General features: G+C 40.0%; 1 protein-coding gene across 1 annotated transcript in view; it reads right to left on the bottom strand.

Moving 5' to 3' along the window:
* Positions 1-376: 376 nt before the first annotated feature.
* The window catches only part of LOC142741692 (rho guanine nucleotide exchange factor 17-like), a 197,905-nt gene continuing 173,942 nt past the window's right edge, over positions 377-24,339 (bottom strand). Inside the window, exon 4 of the mRNA XM_075851037.1 lies at positions 377-1,693. Coding sequence (XP_075707152.1) covers positions 377-1,693 — 1,317 coding nt within the window. The remainder of the gene's footprint in view (positions 1,694-24,339) is intronic.

Genomic DNA, 24,339 nt, shown 5'->3' with positions numbered 1-24,339 from the left:
AGGTTCTTCCTTTTTCCCGGGAGTTTCTCAATCACACGTGATTTTAGTAAAGGGACTTCTTTCCTGGACTTTTATACCGATGGCCTATCCTTATATAGGGTCTGGCTCCTGGCACCCCTGCCGCTCAGATCAATATAAGGAGTACCGCCCTCATATCCGGTATATAAAGTTGTGGTTATGTGTGATACGGCAGCTCGGACCCTTAGCTGCAATACCAGGCACAGCCACAAAGGTATGTATGACGCTGCGCCTGGATAAACAATAGAGCGCCCCCGGTCCCTTCATTCAACTGATCTGCCATCAATATTAAAGTCCTGGACAACCCCTTAAAATCCCATCTCTCTTTCCCACCAGTAGATGATCACACAAAACTTAGTCATTCTGCCTCTTTCCCCTCATGATCTAAGACCAGCCTGTGCAGCCCGGAGAGGCAGTGCACTGTACAGCAGGTAGAACTTCCTGTGCAGCCCGGAGAGGCAGTGCACTGTACAGCAGGTAGAACTTCCTCTGCAGCCCGGAGAGGCAGTGCACTGCACAGCAGGTAGAACTTCCTGTGCAGCCCGGAGAGGCAGTGCACTGTACAGCAGGTAGAACTTCCTGTGCAGCCCGGAGAGGCAGTGCTCTGTACAGCAGGTAGAAGTTCCTGTGCAGCCCGGAGAGGCAGTGCACTGTACAGCAGGTAGAACTTCCTGTGCAGCCCGGAGAGGCAGTGCTCTGTACAGCATGTAGAACTTCGTGTGCAGCCCGGAGAGGCAGTGCACTGTACAGCAGGTAGAACTTCCTGTGCAGCCCGGAGAGGCAGTGCTCTGTACAGCAGGTAGAACTTCCTGTGCAGCCCGGAGAGGCAGTGCTCTGTAAGGCAGGTAGAACTTCCTGTGCAGCCCGGAGAGGCAGTGCACTGTACAGCAGGTAGAACTTCCTGTGCAGCTCGGAGAGGCAGTGCTCTGTACAGCAGGTAGAACTTCGTGTGCAGCCCAGAGAGGCAGTGCACTGTACAGCAGGTAGAACTTCCTGTGCAGCCCGGAGAGGCAGTGCACTGTACAGCAGGTAGAACTTCCTGTGCAGCCCGGAGAGGCAGTGCACTGTACAGCAGGTAGAACTTCCTGTGCAGCCCGGAGAGGCAGTGCACTGTACAGCAAGTAGAACTTCCTGTGCAGCCCGGAGAGGCAGTGCTCTGTACAGCAGGTAGAACTTCCTGTGCAGCCCGGAGAGGCAGTGCACTATACAGCAGGTAGAACTTCCTGTGCAGCCCGGAGAGGCAGTGCTCTGTACAGCAGGTAGAACTTCCTGTGCAGCCCGGAGAGGCAGTGCTCTGTACAGCAGGTAGAACTTCCTGTGCAGCCCGGAGAGGCAGTGCTCTGTACAGCAGGTAGAACTTCCTGTGCAGCCCGGAGAGGCAGTGCTCTGTACAGCAGGTAGAACTCCCTGTGCAGCCCGGAGAGGCAGTGCTCTGTACAGCAGGTAGAACTCCCTGTGCAGCCCGGAGAGGCAGTGCTCTGTACAGCAGGTAGAACTTCCTGTGCAGCCCGGAGAGGCAGTGCACTGTATAGCAGGTAGAACTTCCTGTGCAGCCCGGAGAGGCAGTGCACTGTATAGCAGGTAGAACTTCCTGTGCAGCCCGGAGAGGCAGTGCTCTGTACAGCAGGTAGAACTTCCTGTGACCACTTGTGTCTACACAGCTGCATGTACTGAACTGGTGGTCACCCAGACAGGAAGTCAAGTGATTGTCAGGCAACCTGAACTTATACACCCGGCAGAATACACCGAGGGGGAGCGGTAGGAGAATAACTCAACCCCGATTCTTCCTGATTATACTCTCGGTGCTCAGTTACAGAAGTGGGGTTATACTTTAATTTCTCGAGCGTGGACTGACAATCATGAATGGAGATTGAGATGCAGGATTTGTGGAGGGTCCTCGCACTCCAGCCCCTTCTTCCTGACTGTGTGAGAGCTCTGGCACTGATATACTCCACCACAAAGCTGCCGCTTAATCACTTCATTGGCGTTACTGTTAATTTGCGGAGCAGCTGTCACGCGGCTTCACTCATCCCATTATTGCCGCCGGCGTTAATCCGCTACGCGGTTATCTAATCCCTGTGGGGGAGGTATCCCCTAATAGAGTTAATGTCACTTTACAGACAGTCATTACACAGGGGGGGGGGGGGAGCCAGCACAGCAGGGGGTTAGAATACTGTGTCATATAGATGTAGCAGAGCTGAGAGAGCACAGCTGTCATTAAACGCGTACACAACTTACTAACGTGACATTGTATGACGAGAAGTTCTGCTACTTTTTAATATATTTCATGTTTCAATTTCTCACCCTTTTCAAAATGCCTGCTTGTTGTCAGTGAATGGAAACTCTCTTGTTTACATTTAGAGGATGAAAACCCTATACAGATGCAATAGTTCTTACACACCTGTAGGGTTTAATACAAGGGCAAACGCAGGATTTTTAAGTGAGTTGCTGCCCGTGATGGTGACAGCAAAAATTGCACCAACTATGTCCAATTCCTACATGCGTGACATCACAGTCTTATACATGAGAGGGTTTAGTGATAGAAATACAGTAATATTTCTCGTGGTCTAGAGTGATGAAGGGGTTAATACCGATATCCCTCACCCATGCTGGTCTAGGATATCACGGGCTAGTGGTTAACACTTAATATTATATAACAATATAATAAATGGTACTTTTAGTGGTTTGAGGATGGTGAAGGGGTTAATAATGGTTGTGTCGGGCAGGAAAGTGTACCTATAATATAGCTCCGTAGCTTTAAATCCCTCTGCTCTAGCGTTACATAAAAAAGTTTTGTCTGCCTGCGGCCACCACTAGGGGGAGCTCACTACATATGGATTTATAGAGCTACCATTAGATCAGTATGCAGTAAACTCCCCCTAGTGGTGGCAGAGATAATATTATCATTTACAGTAACTGTATGTTTTCTCTTGAACTGGAGGGGGGGGGGGGGTGTCCAGGTTTTAGGAACCCCTCATGTGGTCAAGGTCGTGATGTCATTACAGCTCCAACAGGGGTGGTCCCCTGGCTTCCCAGAATAGTAAATCGGCCTGGAAATGCTACAATACTTGACCCGCTCACATCCTCCTGAATAACCAGATTATTTTTGCAAATAAATCTGGGATTATTTTGAAAGAAAATGCAATTTAAAACACGTTTTTGCGCTTTTTGTCCGTAGTGTCCCTTTAATTTGTAATCTCTGGGTAATATGGATGATACAGATGTTAACACGCACGGCGGCGCCATCTCTTTGGACAGGTTGATGGATGATCCGGTAACGCACGGCCCAGTAACACTGATAAATATCCCGCTATATATAGATACAGACTGATACTGCCGCTGCTCCATTAATATTCATAGAATCCCCTCCTCCCTCCTCCCTCCCGCAGCAATTTCTCCATTCATAGCCGAAAATAATGCAATAACGTAATCCTTCCAGGTCTAATCACAGTTCAGGCAGATGCACGGTTTTTGTTACCTTTCTACCTATGTCTCGTTTTTTTTTACCCCGTGAATTTTCTTCTGATTCCTACAATAATCATAGAACGCGTCTTCACAGTCCGACTCCTGAACAATAATTTTGTTACTCTACTTACAACTTTATTTTGTTGATTGTTTTTACTTTAAACAGTGTAGATAATAAAAATAATAAAATAAAAATTAAAAATAAAATTGGGAAACCATCAACAAGCAGGCTTTTTGCTATTGATGGATCTTCTTTTCTTATTATTTGTATCTGTTTAGTACTTTGAATGCAAAGCTTTGCCCTGCTGTGAATAGGTTGCGGATCTGATTGGTTTATGAACATCTTAGTACCCCTTGCAGCCGCTGATACCATAACATGTCAATATCCAATTATATATCTGACTATTTACATATTGAGTTGTTAATGAGCATCGGATTTTCATGTGATAAGGGGTTGAGCGGTCCTGGGTATTCACAGTCTTAATAAGAATGAAAAAAAAATGCCATTACAAGATATGTAAATAAAAGCAACCTGCTTGCTGATGGTTTCCAAGTAGCAAATGCTAATTTTTTTAATACACTGCGGGTGAAAGTGGCAAAAATGCTGCGCACAGACTCACCGAGCGCTGTGGTGACCGTGTATCGTGAGTGAACAAATGGCGCCATTGGGAATAACCAACGTGGTAACTGCCGAGCACCACGCGCCATTGATGTGAGAGGTGAACGTCGGCTATGAAGGTGCGCGAGGGCCGAATGACGCGCTACAGTGGAGCAGCTCACCGTGAAAATCAACCAGGGGGCGACCAGACGTGTGTCTAATACAACAGCGTACCCGACTGCGTATGGGGCTCCGGAGCCGACGGATGGTCACCGCTCCTGTGTAACAAAGGTGCAGCGGAATAAAAAGGCTTAAATTTGCACGGCAGTATCGGAATTGGACCATCGATGATTGGTAAAGCCAGGGCCGGCGTCTGCACCCGGCGAATCCGACAAGTGATGGGCCCACTATCCTTGGGGGGGGGCCCACTCGGCCGCCGGACGCTGTCGCTGCCGTCGTCACGGCATATATGGACAGTGATGTCGAGCGGAGAGAAGGAGTCCCAGGCAGAGCGCTACAAGCGGCTCTGCTCCGGGACTCCGTCTCTGGGGGAAGTCCCTGACATCACTGTCCATATATGGACAGTTACATCAGGGGTTTCTCCTGAAGCAGAATCCCCAGCCAGAGCGTCAGCAATGCTCTGGCTGGGGATTCCACTCCTACAGGGAGGGAGGCTGTGTGGTACTACCAGGGAGGGGGGCTGTGTGGTACTATCAGGGAGGGGGGCTCTGTGGCTCTACATGGGAGGAGGGGGCTGTGTGGCACTACCTGTGAGGTGTGGCACTACCTGTGAGGTGTCGGCTGTGTGGCACTACCTGGGAGGGGGGCTGTGTGGCACTACCTGGACGGGGCTCTGTGGCACTACCTGGGGGGTTGTGTGACACTACCAGGGAAGGGGGCTGTGTGGCACTATCTACAGAGGACACTAACTTCTATATCCGGGCATTAACAGGGCCTAACATCTATATGGGGGGGGCACAAAGTGACGTTTTCTCCCATTTTACTGCCGCCGTTAGTTCCCCCGCAAAGGGGCCCACTAAGTCTGTGTTGCCCAAGAGCCCACATAAACCTGGAGCCGGCCCCTGGGTAAAGGGTGGTCTCCTCCGATGAGTCACATTTTCTGCTTCATGGAACGGATGGACGTCGGCGCATCAGGCGAGAAACATCAGAGAACAAACACCCGGCGACCATTGCTGAAGAACACGAGCCGGTGGCGGCGGCGTTATGGTCGGGGGAGTTTTCCTGGCATTCTCTGGGCCACTCATCCATGTGGACGGCTCTGAAGTGATTTGGGTATGAATCCATCGTTGCAGATCACGTCCCCCCCTACATGCTGATTGTCTCCCCTGGGGCAGATGGAATCTTCCAGCAAGACAATGCGACATGTCACACGACTAGAAATGTCCGACAGGAAGAGCCTGACCAAGACCTCCAAGTACTTCCCTGACCCCCGAACTCTCCAGACCTGAACCAAACTGATCATCTGTGGGACCCCGATCGTCCTCATCGCTCTATGGACCCTCCAGCAAATGTGCGATGTACTGCAGTCAGCATGGCGACAGATACCGGAGACCACCGACCAGCACCTTATAGATCACACCCGCCCGCCTAGCGCTGTCCATACGGCACACGCCGGTTACTCTGGATATTACCAACTGCTCATAATAATGGGACTCGTCTGTGTATATCACAACAGTATATATATATATATCTGACAATAGATAAATAATACCCCGTGCATGGGGCAGTACAGATTTCCCTGTATTGCAGACGAGCAGAAGTGATTTTGTGGATTTAAAGGAACAGCAGCGCCCTCTGCTGGACATTGCTTTGAACTGCAATTAAACTTCCTAAAGGGGTTTTCCAGAGTTTTTTTTCTTTAATAACATGTTATAAAGCGGTTGTACAGGATTGAAAAAACATGGCTGCGTTCTGCCTGTAACAGCGCCACACTTGTTTATTGGTTGTGTCTGGTATTGCAGTGAATTGGGGCTATTGTTTTCGTGGGTGTCATCGGTGTTTTGCAATGCGCAAAAAAAAACAAAAACGGCCAGTCCGGGCGTGGATTTTCCATTAACGCTTTACTTTCTCAGCTTAAAGATCCGCCCCCCCCCCCCAAAACCACACCCACTTTTTTTAACGCCACAACAGCTCAATCAGCAATATAGAGACCGTTTACATTTGCGCCATTTGTATGTCGGACACCTGGCTGGAATGGGGGCAATTACTTTCGGCAAAATGCGGACAGCACATGGATGGCTTCAGTGCACGTTCCGTTTTTTGTGCAGACGCACAGACTTGAATGGGCAACATGGGTCCGCAAAAACGGACAGGGATAGGACACGTTTTATAATTGGCAGAACGGAACCACGAGTCCGCAAAAAACACTGACGTGTGCATGGCCCCAAGGAGACGAATGGGTCAGCGTGCTATGCGCAAAAAATGTGGATAGCACATTGTAGAAAACTGCGGTGGTGTGAATTTACCCCTGTAGCTCCAATAGTGGAAACCAATGCCTGACATGACCTGCATTGGTCACTAGAGGGAGCCTTGTACTCTGGTGATTGCTCTGCGGATGGGATTGCAGAGTATCGCGCTGTGTAGACGATGACTTCACGGCTATCACTGGACTGGATGGTGTATCAGAGTCCGTACCTGCAGGCTATACAGATAACCCTTCAATTTTATTATCTCCGCAGAGTCTGCTGACACCAGAGGGACCGTATAGCCCTATATAGCGCCCAAACCTACAGTAACGGACATTCATGCTGGTAATACCCATTGTCCTCTCGGGGGATGGTCAGAATATGTCAGAATGTCCTCCCCCATTTTTCAATAAAGAAGGGGGAAGTCAATTTCTAATATATGTGTGTTTCATTTTTGCTGTCAGTGAATAGAAACATTCATATTAAGTCCATTGGAGTAGACAGGTACCTATAGACATTAGAGGCTGCTGTCTGATCTGGCGGATTTTTGGACTGCTATATTTTAGCGCCAAACGGAGTTGTATCCACGTTTCACCCAATGTTGGTCTATGGTCTGCGCCGTTTCATGTGCAGAATAACGTCTGGCGGCCGGTGTTGGCGCACAGAACGGGGAACGGCGTTTCTATAGCGGTTTCCATTCTGTCCGTTCTGTCGCAATTTTTTTCCCTTGTGAAGAAAACGTCAGCGTTATTTTTATCTTCTACCCACAATTCCCCCTCCCCCTCCTTGGTCTCATATGCTGGGAGAATACATTTCACAGCTGGTTTCCTGCACACTGTAGTTTGACTTCTTGCATCATCCTTCCCATGGAATCTTCTAGAAGCTGCGGCCTCCTGGGAGAGAGGGTTGCAGCTGGATTTCGTGTATCTACAGTTGCAGCTGGATTTAGTGTCTCAGGACCTGTCTTGTCTCATTCACATCCCCCCCCCCCCCCACTCCCCCGTTGAAAATCGATTCAATCCCTCTACAGTGGTGCAAACAGACGAAGTAACATCTCACCCCACATGTGCAGGCGGCCCTGACCCCAGCGGAAAAAGTTAGATATGATCCAAATTGATTGTTAGCCATTCACTGACAGCAAGCAGAGACCTTGAAAATAGTGAGGAATAAAAACAAAGTTACTAGAAAGTTGCAGATTTTTTTTTATTCTATATTATTTACATAAACCAAAAAAAAAACATTTAACTTTGGGTGTCATCGTGGCCCTCAAACTGCTCCCCCTCCTTGTACAGGGGTCCACGGCCGAGAGAGACAGGGGGTCACCCCTAAATGTGCACCTTCCCCCTTCACAGTCTTACTATGGTACTATACAAAAGTTTTACTGCCTGGCTGATAACAGGGAGCAATAGATCACATTGAACTGCAGAGGAAGCAGCCGATAATCTGCAGGTTTGGGGCTCCTTTGAGACACCGGGTTATTCTTTATTCTTTAGTCCTTAGTTTTATCTGTTTCTGGTGACAACCAATATAACAATTCCCTATTGGGGTCGTCCAATGACTGATAAGCCGCCTGCGATCCCGTCATGTCCCAGGAATTGTTCTAAACTCCCGCCAAACGTGGAAACTTTTATGTCAAAGAAAACTCAGACCCCAGAGTCTGGAATAGAAGCCGGAACGCCAATCCTCAAATAATTTAAAGGGCCACAACACCTCAAGTGCGAAGTTTATAATAGTCCAGCAGTTTATAATAGTCTAGCAGCTTATAATAGTCCAGCAGCTTATAATAGTCCAGCAGCTTATAATAGTCCAGCAGTTTATAATAGTCCAGCAGTTTATAATAGTCCAGCAGTTTATAATAGTCCAGCAGTTTATAATAGTGCAGCAGCTTATAATAGTCCAGCAGCTTATAATAGTCCAGCAGTTTATAATAGTCCAGCAGCTTATAATAGTGCAGCAGTTTATAATAGTCCAGCAGTTTATAATAGTCCAGCAGCTTATAATAGTGCAGCAGTTTATAATAGTCCAGCAGCTTATAATAGTCCAGCAGCTTATAATAGTCCAGCAGTTTATAATAGTCCAGCAGCTTATAATAGTGCAGCAGCTTATAATAGTCCAGCAGCTTATAATAGTCCAGCAGTTTATAATAGTGCAGCAGCTTATAATAGTCCAGCAGTTTATAATAGTCCAGCAGTTTATAATAGTGCAGCAGCTTATAATAGTCCAGCAGCTTATAATAGTGCAGCAGCTTATAATAGTCCAGCAGTTTATAATAGTCCAGCAGTTTATAATAGTGCAGCAGTTTATAATAGTCCAGCAGTTTATAATAGTCCAGCATCTTATAATAGTCCAGCAGTTTATAATAGTGCAGCAGCTTATAATAGTCCAGCAGTTTATAATAGTGCAGCAGCTTATAATAGTGCAGCAGCTTATAATAGTCCAGCAGTTTATAATAGTCCAGCATCTTATAATAGTCCAGCAGTTTATAATAGTCCAGCAGTTTATAATAGTGCAGCAGCTTATAATAGTGCAGCAGCTTATAATAGTCCAGCAGTTTATAATAGTCCAGCATCTTATAATAGGCCAGCAGTTTATAATAGTCTAGCATCTTATAATAGTGCAGCAGTTTATAATAGTCTAGCATCTTATAATAGTGCAGCAGTTTATAATAGTCCAGCAGCTTATAATAGTGCAGCAGTTTATAATATTCCAGCAGTTTATAATAGTGCAGCAGCTTATAATAGTCCAGCAGTTTATAATAGTCCAGCAGTTTATAATAGTACAGCAGTTTATAATAGTACAGCAGCTTATAATAGTCCAGCAGTTTATAATAGTACAGCAGCTTATAATAGTCCAGCAGTTTATAATAGTACAGCAGCTTATAATAGTCCAGCAGTTTATAATAGTCCAGCAGTTTATAATAGTGCAGCAGTTTATAATAGTGCAGCAGTTTATAATAGTCCAGCAGCTTATAATATTCCAGCAGTTTATAATAGTCCAGCAGTTTATAATAGTGCAGCAGATTATAATAGTGCAGCAGTTTATAATAGTCCAGCAGCTTATAATAGTGCAGCAGTTTATAAGAGTGCAGCAGTTTATAAGAGTGCAGCAGTTTATAATAGTGCAGCAGCTTATAATAGTGCAGCAGTTTATAATAGTGCAGCAGTTTATAATAGTGCAGCAACTTATAATAGTCCAGCAGCTTATAATAGTCCAGCAGCTTATAATAGTGCAGCAGCTTATAATAGTCCAGCAGCTTATAATAGTGCAGCAGCTTATAATAGTCCAGCAGTTTATAATAGTCCAGCAGCTTATAATACTCCAGCAGTTTATAATAGTACAGCAGCTTATAATACTCCAGCAGCTTATAATACTCCAGCAGTTTATAATAGTCCAGCATCTTATAATAGTCCAGCAGTTTATAATAGTCCAGCAGCTTATAATAGTCCAGCAGTTTATAATAGTCCAGCAGCTTATAATAGTCCAGCAGTTTATAATAGTCCAGCAGCTTATAATAGTCCAGCAGCTTATAATAGTCCGGCAGCTTATAATAGTCTGGCAGCTTATAATAGTCCAGCAGTTTATAATAGTCCAGCAGTTTATAATAGTGCAGCAGCTTATAATAGTCCAGCAGTTTATAATAGTGCAGCAGTTTATAATAGTCCAGCAGTTTATAATAGTGCAGCAGTTTATAATAGTGCAGCAGTTCATAATAGTCCAGCAGTTTATAATAGTCCAGCAGTTTATAATAGTCCAGGAGTTTATAATAGTGCAGCAGCTTATAATAGTCCACCAGATTATAATAGTCCAGCAGCTTATAATAGTCCAGCAGTTTATAATAGTGCAGCAGCTTATAATAGTCCAGCAGTTTATAATAGTCCAGCAGTTTATAATAGTCCAGCAGTTTATAATAGTCATGCAGCTTATAATAGTCCGGCAGCTTATAATAGTCCGGCAGTTTATAATAGTCCAGCAGCTTATAATAGTCCAGCAGTTTATAATAGTCCAGCAGTTTATAATAGTGCAGCAGCTTATAATAGTCCAGCAGTTTATAATAGTCCAGCAGTTTATAATAGTGCAGCAGCTTATAATAGTCCAGCAGTTTATAATAGTCCAGCAGCTTATAATAGTCCAGCAGTTTATAATAGTCCAGCAGCTTATAATAGTTTAGCATCTTATAATAGTCCAGCAGTTTATAATAGTCCAGCATCTTATAATAGTCCAGCAGCTTATAATAGTCCAGCAGTTTATAATAGTCTAGCAGCTTATAATAGTCCAGCAGATTATAATAGTCCAGCAGTTTATAATAGTCCAGCAGTTTATAATAGTCCAGCAGTTTATAATAGTCCAGCAGCTTATAATAGTCCAGCAGCTTATAATAGTCCACCAGCTTATAATAGTCCAGCAGTTTATAATAGTCCAGCAGTTTATAAAAGTCCAGCAGTTTATAATAGTGCAGCAGCTTATAATAGTCCAGCAGTTTATAATAGTCCAGCAGTTTATAATAGTCCAGCAGTTTATAATAGTCCAGCAGCTTATAATAGTCCAGCAGTTTATAATAGTCCAGCAGTTTATAATAGTGCAGCAGCTTATAATAGTCCATCAGCTTATAATAGTGCAGCAGCTTATAATAGTCCAGCAGCTTATAATAGTCCAGCAGTTTATAATAGTCCAGCAGTTTATAATAGTCCAGCAGCTTATAATAATCCAGCAGCTTATAATAGTCCAGCAGTTTATAATAGTCCAGCAGCTTATAATAGTCCAGCAGCTTATAATAGTGCAGCAGCTTATAATAGTCCAGCAGCTTATAATAGTCCAGCAGTTTATAATAGTCCAGCAGTTTATAATAGTCCAGCAGCTTATAATAATCCAGCAGTTTATAATAGTCCAGCAGTTTATAATAGTGCAGCAGTTTATAATAGTCCAGCAGTTTATAATAGTCCAGCAGCTTATAATAGTCCAGCAGTTTATAATAGTGCAGCAGTTTATAATAGTCCAGAAGTTTATAATAGTGCAGCAGTTTATAATAGTCCAGAAGTTTATAATAGTCCTGCAGCTTATAATAGTCCAGCACTTTATAATAGTCCAGCAGCTTATAATAGTCCAGCAGCTTATAATAGTCCAGCAGTTTATAATAGTCCAGAAGTTTATAATAGTGCAGCAGTTTATAATAGTCCAGAAGTTTATAATAGTCCAGCAGCTTATAATAGTCCACCAGCTTATAATAGTCCAGCAGTTTATAATAGTCCAGCAGTTTATAAAAGTCCAGCAGTTTATAATAGTGCAGCAGCTTATAATAGTCCAGCAGTTTATAATAGTCCAGCAGTTTATAATAGTCCAGCAGTTTATAATAGTCCAGCAGCTTATAATAGTCCAGCAGTTTATAATAGTCCAGCAGTTTATAATAGTGCAGCAGCTTATAATAGTCCATCAGCTTATAATAGTGCAGCAGCTTATAATAGTCCAGCAGCTTATAATAGTCCAGCAGTTTATAATAGTCCAGCAGTTTATAATAGTCCAGCAGCTTATAATAATCCAGCAGCTTATAATAGTCCAGCAGTTTATAATAGTCCAGCAGCTTATAATAGTCCAGCAGCTTATAATAGTGCAGCAGCTTATAATAGTCCAGCAGCTTATAATAGTCCAGCAGTTTATAATAGTCCAGCAGTTTATAATAGTCCAGCAGCTTATAATAATCCAGCAGTTTATAATAGTCCAGCAGTTTATAATAGTGCAGCAGTTTATAATAGTCCAGCAGTTTATAATAGTCCAGCAGTTTATAATAGTCCAGCAGCTTATAATAGTCCAGCAGTTTATAATAGTGCAGCAGTTTATAATAGTCCAGAAGTTTATAATAGTGCAGCAGTTTATAATAGTCCAGAAGTTTATAATAGTCCTGCAGCTTATAATAGTCCAGCACTTTATAATAGTCCAGCAGCTTATAATAGTCCAGCAGCTTATAATAGTCCAGCAGTTTATAATAGTCCAGAAGTTTATAATAGTGCAGCAGTTTATAATAGTCCAGAAGTTTATAATAGTCCAGCAGCTTATAATAGTCAAGAAGTTTATAATAGTCCAGCAGTTTATAATAGTCCAGCAGCTTATAATACTCCAGCAGTTTATAATAGTACAGCAGCTTATAATATTCCAGCAGTTTATAATAGTCCTGCAGTTTATAGTACTCCAACAGCTTATAATAATCCAGCAGTTTATAATAGTACAGCAGCTTATAAAAGTCCAGCAGTTTATAATAGTCCAGCAGTTTATAATAGTCCAGCAGCTTATAATAGTGCAGCAGCTTATAATAGTCCAGCAGTTTATAATAGTGCAGCAGTTTATAATAGTGCAGCAGTTTATAATAGTCCAGCAGTTTATAATAGTCCAGCAGTTTATAATATTCCAGCAGTTTATAATAGTCCGGCAGTTTATAATAGTCCAGCAGTTTATAATAGTCCAGCATTTTATAATAGTCCAGCATTTTATAATAGTCCAGCAGTTTATAATAGTGCAGCAGCTTATAATAGTCCAGCATCTTATAATAGTCCAGCAGTTTATAATAGTCCAGCAGTTTATAATAGTCCAGCAGTTTATAATAGTCCAGCAGCTTATAATAGTCCAGCAGTTTATAATAGTGCAGCAGTTTATAATAGTCCAGAAGTTTATAATAGTGCAGCAGTTTATAATAGTCCAGAAGTTTATAATAGTCCTGCAGCTTATAATTGTCCAGCACTTTATAATAGTCCAGCAGCTTATAATAGTCCAGCAGCTTATAATAGTCCAGCAGTTTATAATAGTCCAGAAGTTTATAATAGTGCAGCAGTTTATAATAGTCCAGAAGTTTATAATAGTCCAGAAGCTTATAATAGTCCAGAAGTTTATAATAGTCCAGCAGTTTATAATAGTCCAGCAGCTTATAATACTCCAGCAGTTTATAATAGTACAGCAGCTTATAATATTCCAGCAGTTTATAATAGTCCTGCAGTTTATAATACTCCAACAGCTTATAATAATCCAGCAGTTTATAATAGTACAGCAGCTTATAAAAGTCCAGCAGTTTATAATAGTCCAGCAGTTTATAATAGTCCAGCAGCTTATAATAGTGCAGCAGCTTATAATAGTCCAGCAGTTTATAATAGTGCAGCAGTTTATAATAGTGCAGCAGTTTATAATAGTCCAGCAGTTTATAATAGTCCAGCAGTTTATAATATTCCAGCAGCTTATAATAGTCCGGCAGTTTATAATAGTCCAGCAGTTTATAATAGTCCAGCAGTTTATAATAGTCCAGCATTTTATAATAGTCCAGCATCTTATAATAGTCCAGCAGTTTATAATAGTGCAGCAGCTTATAATAGTCCAGCATCTTATAATAGTCCAGCAGTTTATAATAGTCCAGCATTTTATAATAGTCCAGCATCTTATAATAGTCCAGCAGTTTATAATAGTGCAGCAGCTTATAATAGTGAAGCAGCTTATAATAGTCCAGCAGCTTATAATAGTCCAGCAGTTTATAATAGTCCAGCATCTTATAATAGGCAAGCAGTTTATAATAGTCCAGCAGCTTATAATAGTCCAGCAGCTTATAATAGTCCAGCAGTTTATAATAGTCCAGCATCTTATAATAGTCCAGCAGTTTATAATAGTCCAGCAGCTTATAATAGTGCAGCAGCTTATAATAGTGCAGCAGTTTATAATAGTCCAGCAGCTTATAATAGTGCAGCAGCTTATAATAGTGCAGCAATTTATAATAGTGCAGCAGTTTATAATATTCCAGCAGCTTTATAATATTCCAGCAGCTTATAATAGTCCGGCAGTTTATAATAGTCCAGCAGTTTATAATAGTCCAGCAGTTTATAATAGTCCAGCATTTTATAATAGTCCAGCATCTTATAATAGTCCAGCAGTTTATAATAGTGCAGCAGCTTATAATAGTCCAGCAGTTTATAATAGTCCAGCAGTTTATAATAGTGCAGCAGCTTATAATAGTGCAGCAGCTTATAATAGTCCAGCAGCTTATAATAGTCCAGCAGTTTATAATAGTCCAGCATCTTTTAATAGGCCAGCAGTTTATAATAGTCCAGCAGCTTATAATAGTCCAGCAGTTTATAATAGTCCAGCAGTTTATAATAGTCCAGCATCTTATAATAGTCCAGCAGTTTATAATAGTCCAGCAGCTTATAATAGTGCAGCAGCTTATAATAGTGCAGCAGTTTATAATAGTCCAGCAGCTTATAATAGTGCAGCAGCTTATAATAGTGCAGCAGTTTATAATAGTGCAGCAGTTTATAATATTCCAGCAGCTTTATAATAGTCCAGCAGTTTATAATAGTCCAGCAGTTTATAATAGTCCAGCAGCTTATAATAGTGCAGCAGCTTATAATAGTGCAGCAGTTTATAATAGTGCAGCAGTTTATAATATTCCAGCAGCTTTATAATATTCCAGCAGCTTATAATAGTCCGGCAGTTTATAATAGTCCGGCAGATTATAATAGTCCAGCAGTTTATAATAGTCCAGCAGTTTATAATAGTCCAGCATTTTATAATAGTCCAGCATCTTATAATAGTCCAGCAGTTTATAATAGTCCTTCATCTTATAATAGTCCAGCAGTTTATAATAGTCCAGCATTTTATAATAGTACAGCATCTTATAATAGTCCAGCAGTTTATAATAGTGCAGCAGCTTATAATAGTGCAGCAGCTTATAATAGTCCAGCAGCTTATAATAGTCCAGCAGTTTATAATAGTCCAGCATCTTATAATAGGCCAGCAGTTTATAATAGTCCAGCAGTTTATAATAGTCCAGCAGTTTATAATAGTCCAGCAGCTTATAATAATCCAGCAGTTTATAATAGTCCAGCAGTTTATAATAGTGCAGCAGCTTATAATAGTCCAGCAGTTTATAATAGTCCAGCAGTTTATAATAGTCCAGCAGCTTATAATAGTCCAGCAGTTTATAATAGTGCAGCAGTTTATAATAGTCCAGAAGTTTATAATAGTGCAGCAGTTTATAATAGTCCAGAAGTTTATAATAGTCCTGCAGCTTATAATAGTCCAGCACTTTATAATAGTCCAGCAGCTTATAATAGTCCAGCAGCTTATAATAGTCCAGCAGTTTATAATAGTACAGCAGCTTATAATATTCCAGCAGTTTATAATAGTCCTGCAGTTTATAGTACTCCAACAGCTTATAATAATCCAGCAGTTTATAATAGTACAGCAGCTTATAAAAGTCCAGCAGTTTATAATAGTCCAGCAGTTTATAATAGTCCAGCAGCTTATAATAGTGCAGCAGCTTATAATAGTCCAGCAGTTTATAATAGTGCAGCAGTTTATAATAGTGCAGCAGTTTATAATAGTCCAGCAGTTTATAATAGTCCAGCAGTTTATAATATTCCAGCAGTTTATAATAGTCCGGCAGTTTATAATAGTCCAGCAGTTTATAATAGTCCAGCATTTTATAATAGTCCAGCATTTTATAATAGTCCAGCAGTTTATAATAGTGCAGCAGCTTATAATAGTCCAGCATCTTATAATAGTCCAGCAGTTTATAATAGTCCAGCAGTTTATAATAGTCCAGCATTTTATAATAGTCCAGCAGTTTATAATAGTCCAGCAGCTTATAATAGTCCAGCAGTTTATAATAGTGCAGCAGTTTATAATAGTCCAGAAGTTTATAATAGTGCAGCAGTTTATAATAGTCCAGAAGTTTATAATAGTCCTGCAGCTTATAATAGTCCAGCACTTTATAATAGTCCAGCAGCTTATAATAGTCCAGCAGCTTATAATAGTCCAGCAGTTTATAATAGTCCAGAAGTTTATAATAGTGCAGCAGTTTATAATAGTCCAGAAGTTTATAATAGTCCAGAAGCTTATAATAGTCCAGAAGTTTATAATAGTCCAGCAGTTTATAATAGTCCAGCAGCTTATAATACTCCAGCAGTTTATAATAGTACAGCAGCTTATAATATTCCAGCAGTTTATAATAGTCCTGCAGTTTATAATACTCCAACAGCTTATAATAATCCAGCAGTTTATAATAGTACAGCAGCTTATAAAAGTCCAGCAGTTTATAATAGTCCAGCAGTTTATAATAGTCCAGCAGCTTATAATAGTGCAGCAGCTTATAATAGTCCATCAGTTTATAATAGTGCAGCAGTTTATAATAGTCCAGCAGTTTATAATAGTCCAGCAGTTTATAATATTCCAGCAGCTTATAATAGTCCGGCAGTTTATAATAGTCCAGCAGTTTATAATAGTCCAGCAGTTTATAATAGTCCAGCATTTTATAATAGTCCAGCATCTTATAATAGTCCAGCAGTTTATAATAGTCCAGCAGTTTATAATAGTGCAGCAGTTTATAATAGTGCAGTAGTTTATAATAGTGCAGCAGCTTATAATAGTCCAGCATCTTATAATAGTCCAGCAGTTTATAATAGTCCAGCATTTTATAATAGTCCAGCATCTTATAATAGTCCAGCAGTTTATAATAGTGCAGGAGCTTATAATAGTGCAGCAGCTTATAATAGTCCAGCAGCTTATAATAGTCCAGCAGTTTATAATAGTCCAGCATCTTATAATAGGCCAGCAGTTTATAATAGTCCAGCAGCTTATAATAGTCCATCAGCTTATAATAGTCCAGCAGTTTATAATAGTCCAGCATCTTATAATAGTCCAGCAGTTTATAATAGTCCAGCAGCTTATAATAGTGCAGCAGCTTATAATAGTGCAGCAGTTTATAATAGTCCAGCAGCTTATAATAGTGCAGCAGCTTATAATAGTGCAGCAATTTATAATAGTGCAGCAGTTTATAATATTCCAGCAGCTTTATAATATTCCAGCAGCTTATAATAGTCCGGCAGTTTATAATAGTCCAGCAGTTTATAATAGTCCAGCATTTTATAATAGTCCAGCATCTTATAATAGTCCAGCAGTTTATAATAGTCCAGCAGTTTATAATAGTGCAGCAGCTTATAATAGTGCAGCAGCTTATAATAGTCCAGCAGCTTATAATAGTCCAGCAGTTTATAATAGTCCAGCATCTTTTAATAGGCCAGCAGTTTATAATAGTCCAGCAGCTTATAATAGTCCAGCAGTTTATAATAGTCCAGCAGTTTATAATAGTCCAGCATCTTATAATAGTCCAGCAGTTTATAATAGTCCAGCAGCTTATAATAGTGCAGCAGCTTATAATAGTGCAGCAGTTTATAATAGTCCAGCAGCTTATAATAGTGCAGCAGCTTATAATAGTGCAGCAGTTTATAATAGTGCAGCAGTTTATAATATTCCAGCAGCTTTATAATAGTCCAGCAGTTTATAATAGTCCAGCAGTTTATAATAGTCCAGCAGCTTATAATAGTGCAGCAGCTTATAATAGTGCAGCAGTTTATAATAGTGCAGCAGTTTATAATATTCCAGCAGCTTTATAATATTCCAGCAGCTTATAATAGTCCGGCAGTTTATAATAGTCCAGCAGCTTATAATAGTCCAGCAGTTTATAATAGTCCAGCAGTTTATAATAGTGCAGCAGCTTATAATAGTCCAGCAGTTTATAATAGTCCAGCAGCTTATAATAGTCCAGCAGTTTATAATAGTCCAGCAGTTTATAATAGTCCAGCAGCTTATAATAGTTTAGCATCTTATAATAGTCCAGCAGTTTATAATAGTCCAGCATCTTATAATAGTCCAGCAGCTTATAATAGTCCAGCAGTTTATAATAGTCTAGCAGATTATAATAGTCCAGCAGATTATAATAGTCCAGCAGTTTATAATAGTCCAGCAGTTTATAATAGTCCAGCAGTTTATAATAGTGCAGCAGTTTATAATAGTCCAGCAGTTTATAATAGTCCAGCAGCTTATAATAGTCCACCAGCTTATAATAGTCCAGCAGTTTATAATAGTCCAGCAGTTTATAATAGTCCAGCAATTTATAATAGTGCAGCAGCTTATAATAGTCCAGCAGTTTATAATAGTCCAGCAGTTTATAATAGTCCAGCAGTTTATAATAGTCCAGCAGCTTATAATAGTCCAGCAGCTTATAATAGTCCAGCAGTTTATAATAGTCCAGCAGTTTATAATAGTGCACCAGCTTATAATAGTCCATCAGCTTATAATAGTGCAGCAGCTTATAATAGTCCAGCAGTTTATAATAGTCCAGCAGCTTATAATAATCCAGCAGTTTATAATAGTTCAGCAGTTTATAATAGTCCAGCAGCTTATAATAGTCCAGCAGCTTATAATAGTCCAGCAGTTTATAATAGCGCAGCAGCTTATAATAGTCCAGCAGTTTATAATAGTCCAGCAGTTTATAATAGTCCAGCAGCTTATAATAGTCCAGCAGTTTATAATAGTGCAGCAGTTTATAATAGTCCAGAAGTTTATAATAGTGCAGCAGTTTATAATAGTCCTGCAGTTTATAATAGTCCAGAAGTTTATAATAGTGCAGCAGCTTATAATAGTCCAGCAGCTTATAATAGTCCAGCAGTTTATAATAGTCCAGAAGTTTATAATAGTGTAGCAGTTTATAATAGTCCAGAAGTTTATAATAGTCCAGCAGCTTATAATAGTCCAGAAGTTTATAATAGTTCAGCAGTTTATAATAGTCCAGCATCTTATAATAGTCCAGCAGCTTATAATAGTGCAGCAGTTTATAATAGTCCAGCAGTTTATAATAGTGCAGTAGTTTATAATAGTGCAGCAGCTTATAATAGTCCAGCAGTTTATAATAGTCCATCATCTTATAATAGTGCAGCAGCTTATAATAGTCCAGCAGCTTATAATAGTCCAGCAGTTTATAATAGTCCATCATCTTATAATAGTGCAGCAGTTTATAATAGTCCAGCAGCTTATAATAGTCCAGCATCTTATAATAGTCCAGCAGCTTATAATAGTGCAGCAGTTTATAATAGTCCATCAGTTTATAATAGTTCAGCAGTTTATAATAGTGCAGCAGCTTATAATAGTCCAGCAGTTTATAATAGTCCAGCAGTTTATAATAGTTCAGCAGTTTATAATAGTCCAGCAGTTTATAATAGTCCAGAAGTTTATAATAGTCCTGCAGTTTATAATAGTCCAGAAGTTTATAATAGTCCAGAAGTTTATAATAGTGCAGCAGTTTATAATAGTGCAGCAGTTTATAATAGTCCAGCAGTTTATAATAGTGCAGCAGCTTATAATAGTGCAGCAGCTTATAATAGTGCAGCAGTTTATAATAGTCCAGAAGTTTATAATAGTGCAGCAGTTTATAATAGTCCAGAAGTTTATAATAGTCCAGAAGTTTATAATAGTCCAGCAGCTTATAATAGTCCAGCAGTTTATAATAGTGCAGCAGCTTATAATAGTCCAGAAGTTTATAATAGTGCAGCAGTTTATAATAGTGCAGCAGTTTATAATAGTCCAGCAGTTTATAATAGTACAGCAGTTTATAATAGTACAGCAGCTTATAATAGTGCAGCAGTTTATAATAGTCCAGAAGTTTATAATAGTGCAGCAGTTTATAATAGTCCAGAAGTTTATAATAGTCCAGCAGCTTATAATAGTCCAGCAGTTTATAATAGTCCAGCAGCTTATAATAGTCCAGCAGTTTAGAATAGTCCAGAAGTTTATAATAGTCCAGCAGTTTATAATAGTCAAGCAGTTTATGATAGTCCAGCAGTTTATAATAGTCCAGCATCTTATAATAGTCCAGCAGCTTATAATAGTGCAGCAGTTTATAATAGTGCAGCAGTTTATAATAGTGCAGCAGTTTATAATAGTCCATCAGTTTATAATAGTGCAGCATCTTATAATAGTTCAGCAGCTTATAATAGTCCAGCAGCCTATAATAGTCCAGAAGTTTATAATAGTGCAGCAGTTTATAATAGTCCAGCAGCTTATAATAGTCCAGCATCTTATAATAGTCCAGCAGCTTATAATAGTGCAGCAGTTTATAATAGTGCAGCAGTTTATAATAGTCCATCAGTTTATAATAGTTCAGCAGTTTATAATAGTGCAGCAGCTTATAATAGTGCAGCAGTTTATAATATTCCAGCAGCTTATAATAGTCCAGCAGCTTATAATAGTCCGGCAGTTTATAATAGTCCAGCATCTTATAATAGTCCAGCAGCTTATAATAGTCCGGCAGTTTATAACAGTCCAGCAGCTTATAATAGTCCAGCAGTTTATAATAGTCCAGCATCTTATAATAGTCCAGCAGCTTATAATAGTGCAGCAGCTTATAATAGTGCAGCAGCTTATAATAGTCCTGGAGCGTTATAAGAGGAGCGGCTGATATCAGTCACATATATGATGTAATGTCTCTGGAGGATATAATAGTACTGGAGTGATATAAGAGGAGCGGCTGATATCAGTCACATATATGATGTAATGTCTCTGGAGGATATAATAGTGCTGGAGTGATATAAGAGGAGCGGCTGATATCAGTCACATATATGATCTAATGTCTCTGGAGGATATAATAGTACTGGAGTGTTATAAGAGGAGCGGCTGATATCAGTCACATATATGATGTAATATCTCTGGAGGATATAATAGTACTGGAGTGTTATAAGAGGAGCGGCTGATATCAGTCACATATGATGTAATGTCTCTGGAGGATATAATAGTACTGGAGGGATATAAGAGGTGCGGCTGATATCAGTCACATATATGATGTAATATCTCTGGAGGATATAATAGTACTGGAGTGTTATAAGAGGTGCGGCTGATATCAGTCACATATATGATGTAATGTCTCTGGAGGATATAATAGTACTGGAGCGTTATAAGAGGAGCGGCTGATATCAGTCACATTTGATGTAATGTCTCTGGAGGATATAATAGTGCTGGAGTGTTATAAGAGGAGCGGCTGATATCAGTCACATATATGATGTAATGTCTCTGGAGGATATAATAGTGCTGGAGTGTTATAAGAGGTGCGGCTGATATCAGTCACATATGATGTAATGTCTCTGGAGGATATAATAGTACTGGAGTGATATAAGAGGAGCGGCTGATTTCAGTCACACATATGATGTAATGTCTCTGGAGGATATAATAGTACTGGAGTGTTATAAGAGGAGCGCTGATATCAGTCACACATATGATGTAATGTCTGGAGGATATAATAGTACTGGAGTGATATAAGAGGAGCGGCTGATATCAGTCACATGATGTAATGTCTCTGGAGGATATAATAGTGCTGGAGTGATATAAGAGGAGCGGCTGATATCAGTCACATATGATGTAATGTCTGGAGGATATAATAGTACTGGAGTGTTATAAGAGAAAAGGCTGATATCAGTCACATATGAGGTAATGTCTCTGGAGGATATAATAGTGCTGGAGTGATATAAGAGGAGCGGCTGATATCAGTCACACATATGATGTAATGTCTCTGGAGGATATAATAGTACTGGAGTGATATAAGAGGAGCGGCTGATATCAGTCACGTATGATGTAATGTCTCTGGAGGATATAATAGTGCTGGAGTGTTATAAGAGGAGCGGCTGATATCAGTCACACATATGATGTAATGTCTGGAGGATATAATAGTACTGGAGTGTTATAAGAGAAACGGCTGATATCAGTCACATATGAGGTAATGTCTCTGGAGGATATAATAGTGCTGGAGTGTTATAAGAGGAGCGGCTGATATCAGTCACATATGATGTAATGTCTCTGGAGGATATAATAGTACTGGAGTGTTATAAGAGGAGCGGCTGATATCAGTCACATATGATGTAATGTCTCTGGAGGATATAATAGTGCTGGAGTGTTATAAGAGGTGCGGCTGATATCAGTCACACATATGATGTAATGTCTCTGGAGGATATAATAGTGCTGGAGTGTTATAAGAGGAGTGTCTGATATCAGTCACACATATGATGTAATGTCTCTGGAGGATATAATAGTGCTGGAGTGATATAAGAGGAGCGGCTGATATCAGTTACACATATGATGTAATGTCTCTGGAGGATATAATAGTGCTGGAGTGATATAAGAGGTGCGGCTGATATCAGTCACACATATGATGTAATGTCTCTGGAGGATATAATAGTACTGGAGTGTTATAAGAGGAGCAGCTGATATCAGTCACACATATGATTTAAAGTCTCTGGAGGATATAATAGTACTGGAGTGTTATAAGAGGTGCGGCTGACATCAGTCACATATATGATGTAATGTCTCTGGAGGATATAATAGTGCTGGAGTGATATAAGAGGAGCGGCTGATATCAGTCACAAATATGATGTAATGTCTCTGGAGGATATAATAGTACTGGAGTGTTATAAGAGGAGCTGCTGATATCAGTCACACATATGATGTAATGTCTCTGGAGGATATAATAGTACTGGAGTGATATAAGAGGAGCGGCTGATATCAGTCACATATGATGTAATGTCTCTGGATTATATAATAGTGCTGGAGTGATATAAGAGGAGCGGCTGATATCAGTCACATATATGATGTAATGTCTCTGGAGGATATAATAGTACTGGAGTGTTATAAGAGGAGCGGCTGATATCAGTCACATATGATGTAATGTCTCTGGAGAATATAATAGTACTGGAGTGATATAAGAGGAGCGGCTGATATCAGTCACACATATGATGTAATGTCTCTGGAGGATATAATAGTGCTGGAGTGTTATAAGAGGAGCGGCTGATATCAGTCACATATGATGTAATGTCTCTGGAGGATATAATTGTACTGGAGTGTTATAAGAGGAGCGGCTGATATCAGTCACATATATGATGTAATGTCTCTGGAGGATATAATAGTACTGGAGTGATATAAGAGGAGCGGCTGATATCAGTCACATATGATGTAATGTCTCTGGAGGATATAATAGTGCTGGAGTGATATAAGAGGAGCTGCTGATATCAGTCACACATATGATGTAATGTCTCTGGAGGATATAATAGTGCTGGAGTGATATAAGAGGAGCGGCTGATATCAGTCACATATGATGTAATGTCTCTGGAGGATATAATAGTGCTGGAGTGATATAAGAGGAGCTGCTGATATCAGTCACACATATGATGTAATGTCTCTGGAGGATATAATTGTACTGGAGTGATATAAGAGGAGCGGCTGATATCAGTCACACATATGATGTAATGTCTCTGGAGGATATAATAGTACTGGAGTGATATAAGAGGAGCTGCTGATATCAGTCACACATATGATGTAATGTCTCTGGAGGATATAATAGTACTGGAGTGTTATAAGAGGAGCGGATGATATCAGTCACACATATGATGTAATGTCTCTGGAGGATATGATAGTGTAGAGTGTTATAAGAGGAGCGGCTGATATCAGTCACATATGATGTAATGTCTCTGGAGGATATAATAGTACTGGAGTGATATAAGAGGAGCGGCTGATATCAGTCACATATGATGTAATGTCTCTGGAGGATATAATAGTGCTGGAGTGATATAAGAGGAGCTGCTGATATCAGTCACACATATGATGTAATGTCTCTGGAGGATATAATAGTACTGGAGTGATATAAGAGGAGCGTCTGATATCAGTCACATATATGATGTAATGTCTCTGGAGGATATAATAGTGCTGGAGTGTTATAAGAGGAGCGTCTGATATCAGTCACACATATGATGTAATGTCTCTGTAGGATATAATAGTACTGGAGTGATATAAGAGGAGCGGCTGATATCAGTCACACATATGATGTAAAGTCTCTGGAGGATATAATAGTACTGGAGTGATATAAGAGGAGCGGCTGATATTAGTCACACATATGATGTAATGTCTCTGGAGGATATAATAGTACTGGAGAGTTATAAGAGGAGCGGCTGATATCGGTCACATATGATGTAATGTCTCTGGAGGATATAA

Source organism: Rhinoderma darwinii, chromosome 2 (assembly GCF_050947455.1).
Source record: "Rhinoderma darwinii isolate aRhiDar2 chromosome 2, aRhiDar2.hap1, whole genome shotgun sequence".
NCBI classification, from domain to species: domain Eukaryota; kingdom Metazoa; phylum Chordata; class Amphibia; order Anura; family Rhinodermatidae; genus Rhinoderma; species Rhinoderma darwinii.
This window is presented reverse-complemented; position numbering and strand designations above follow the sequence as displayed.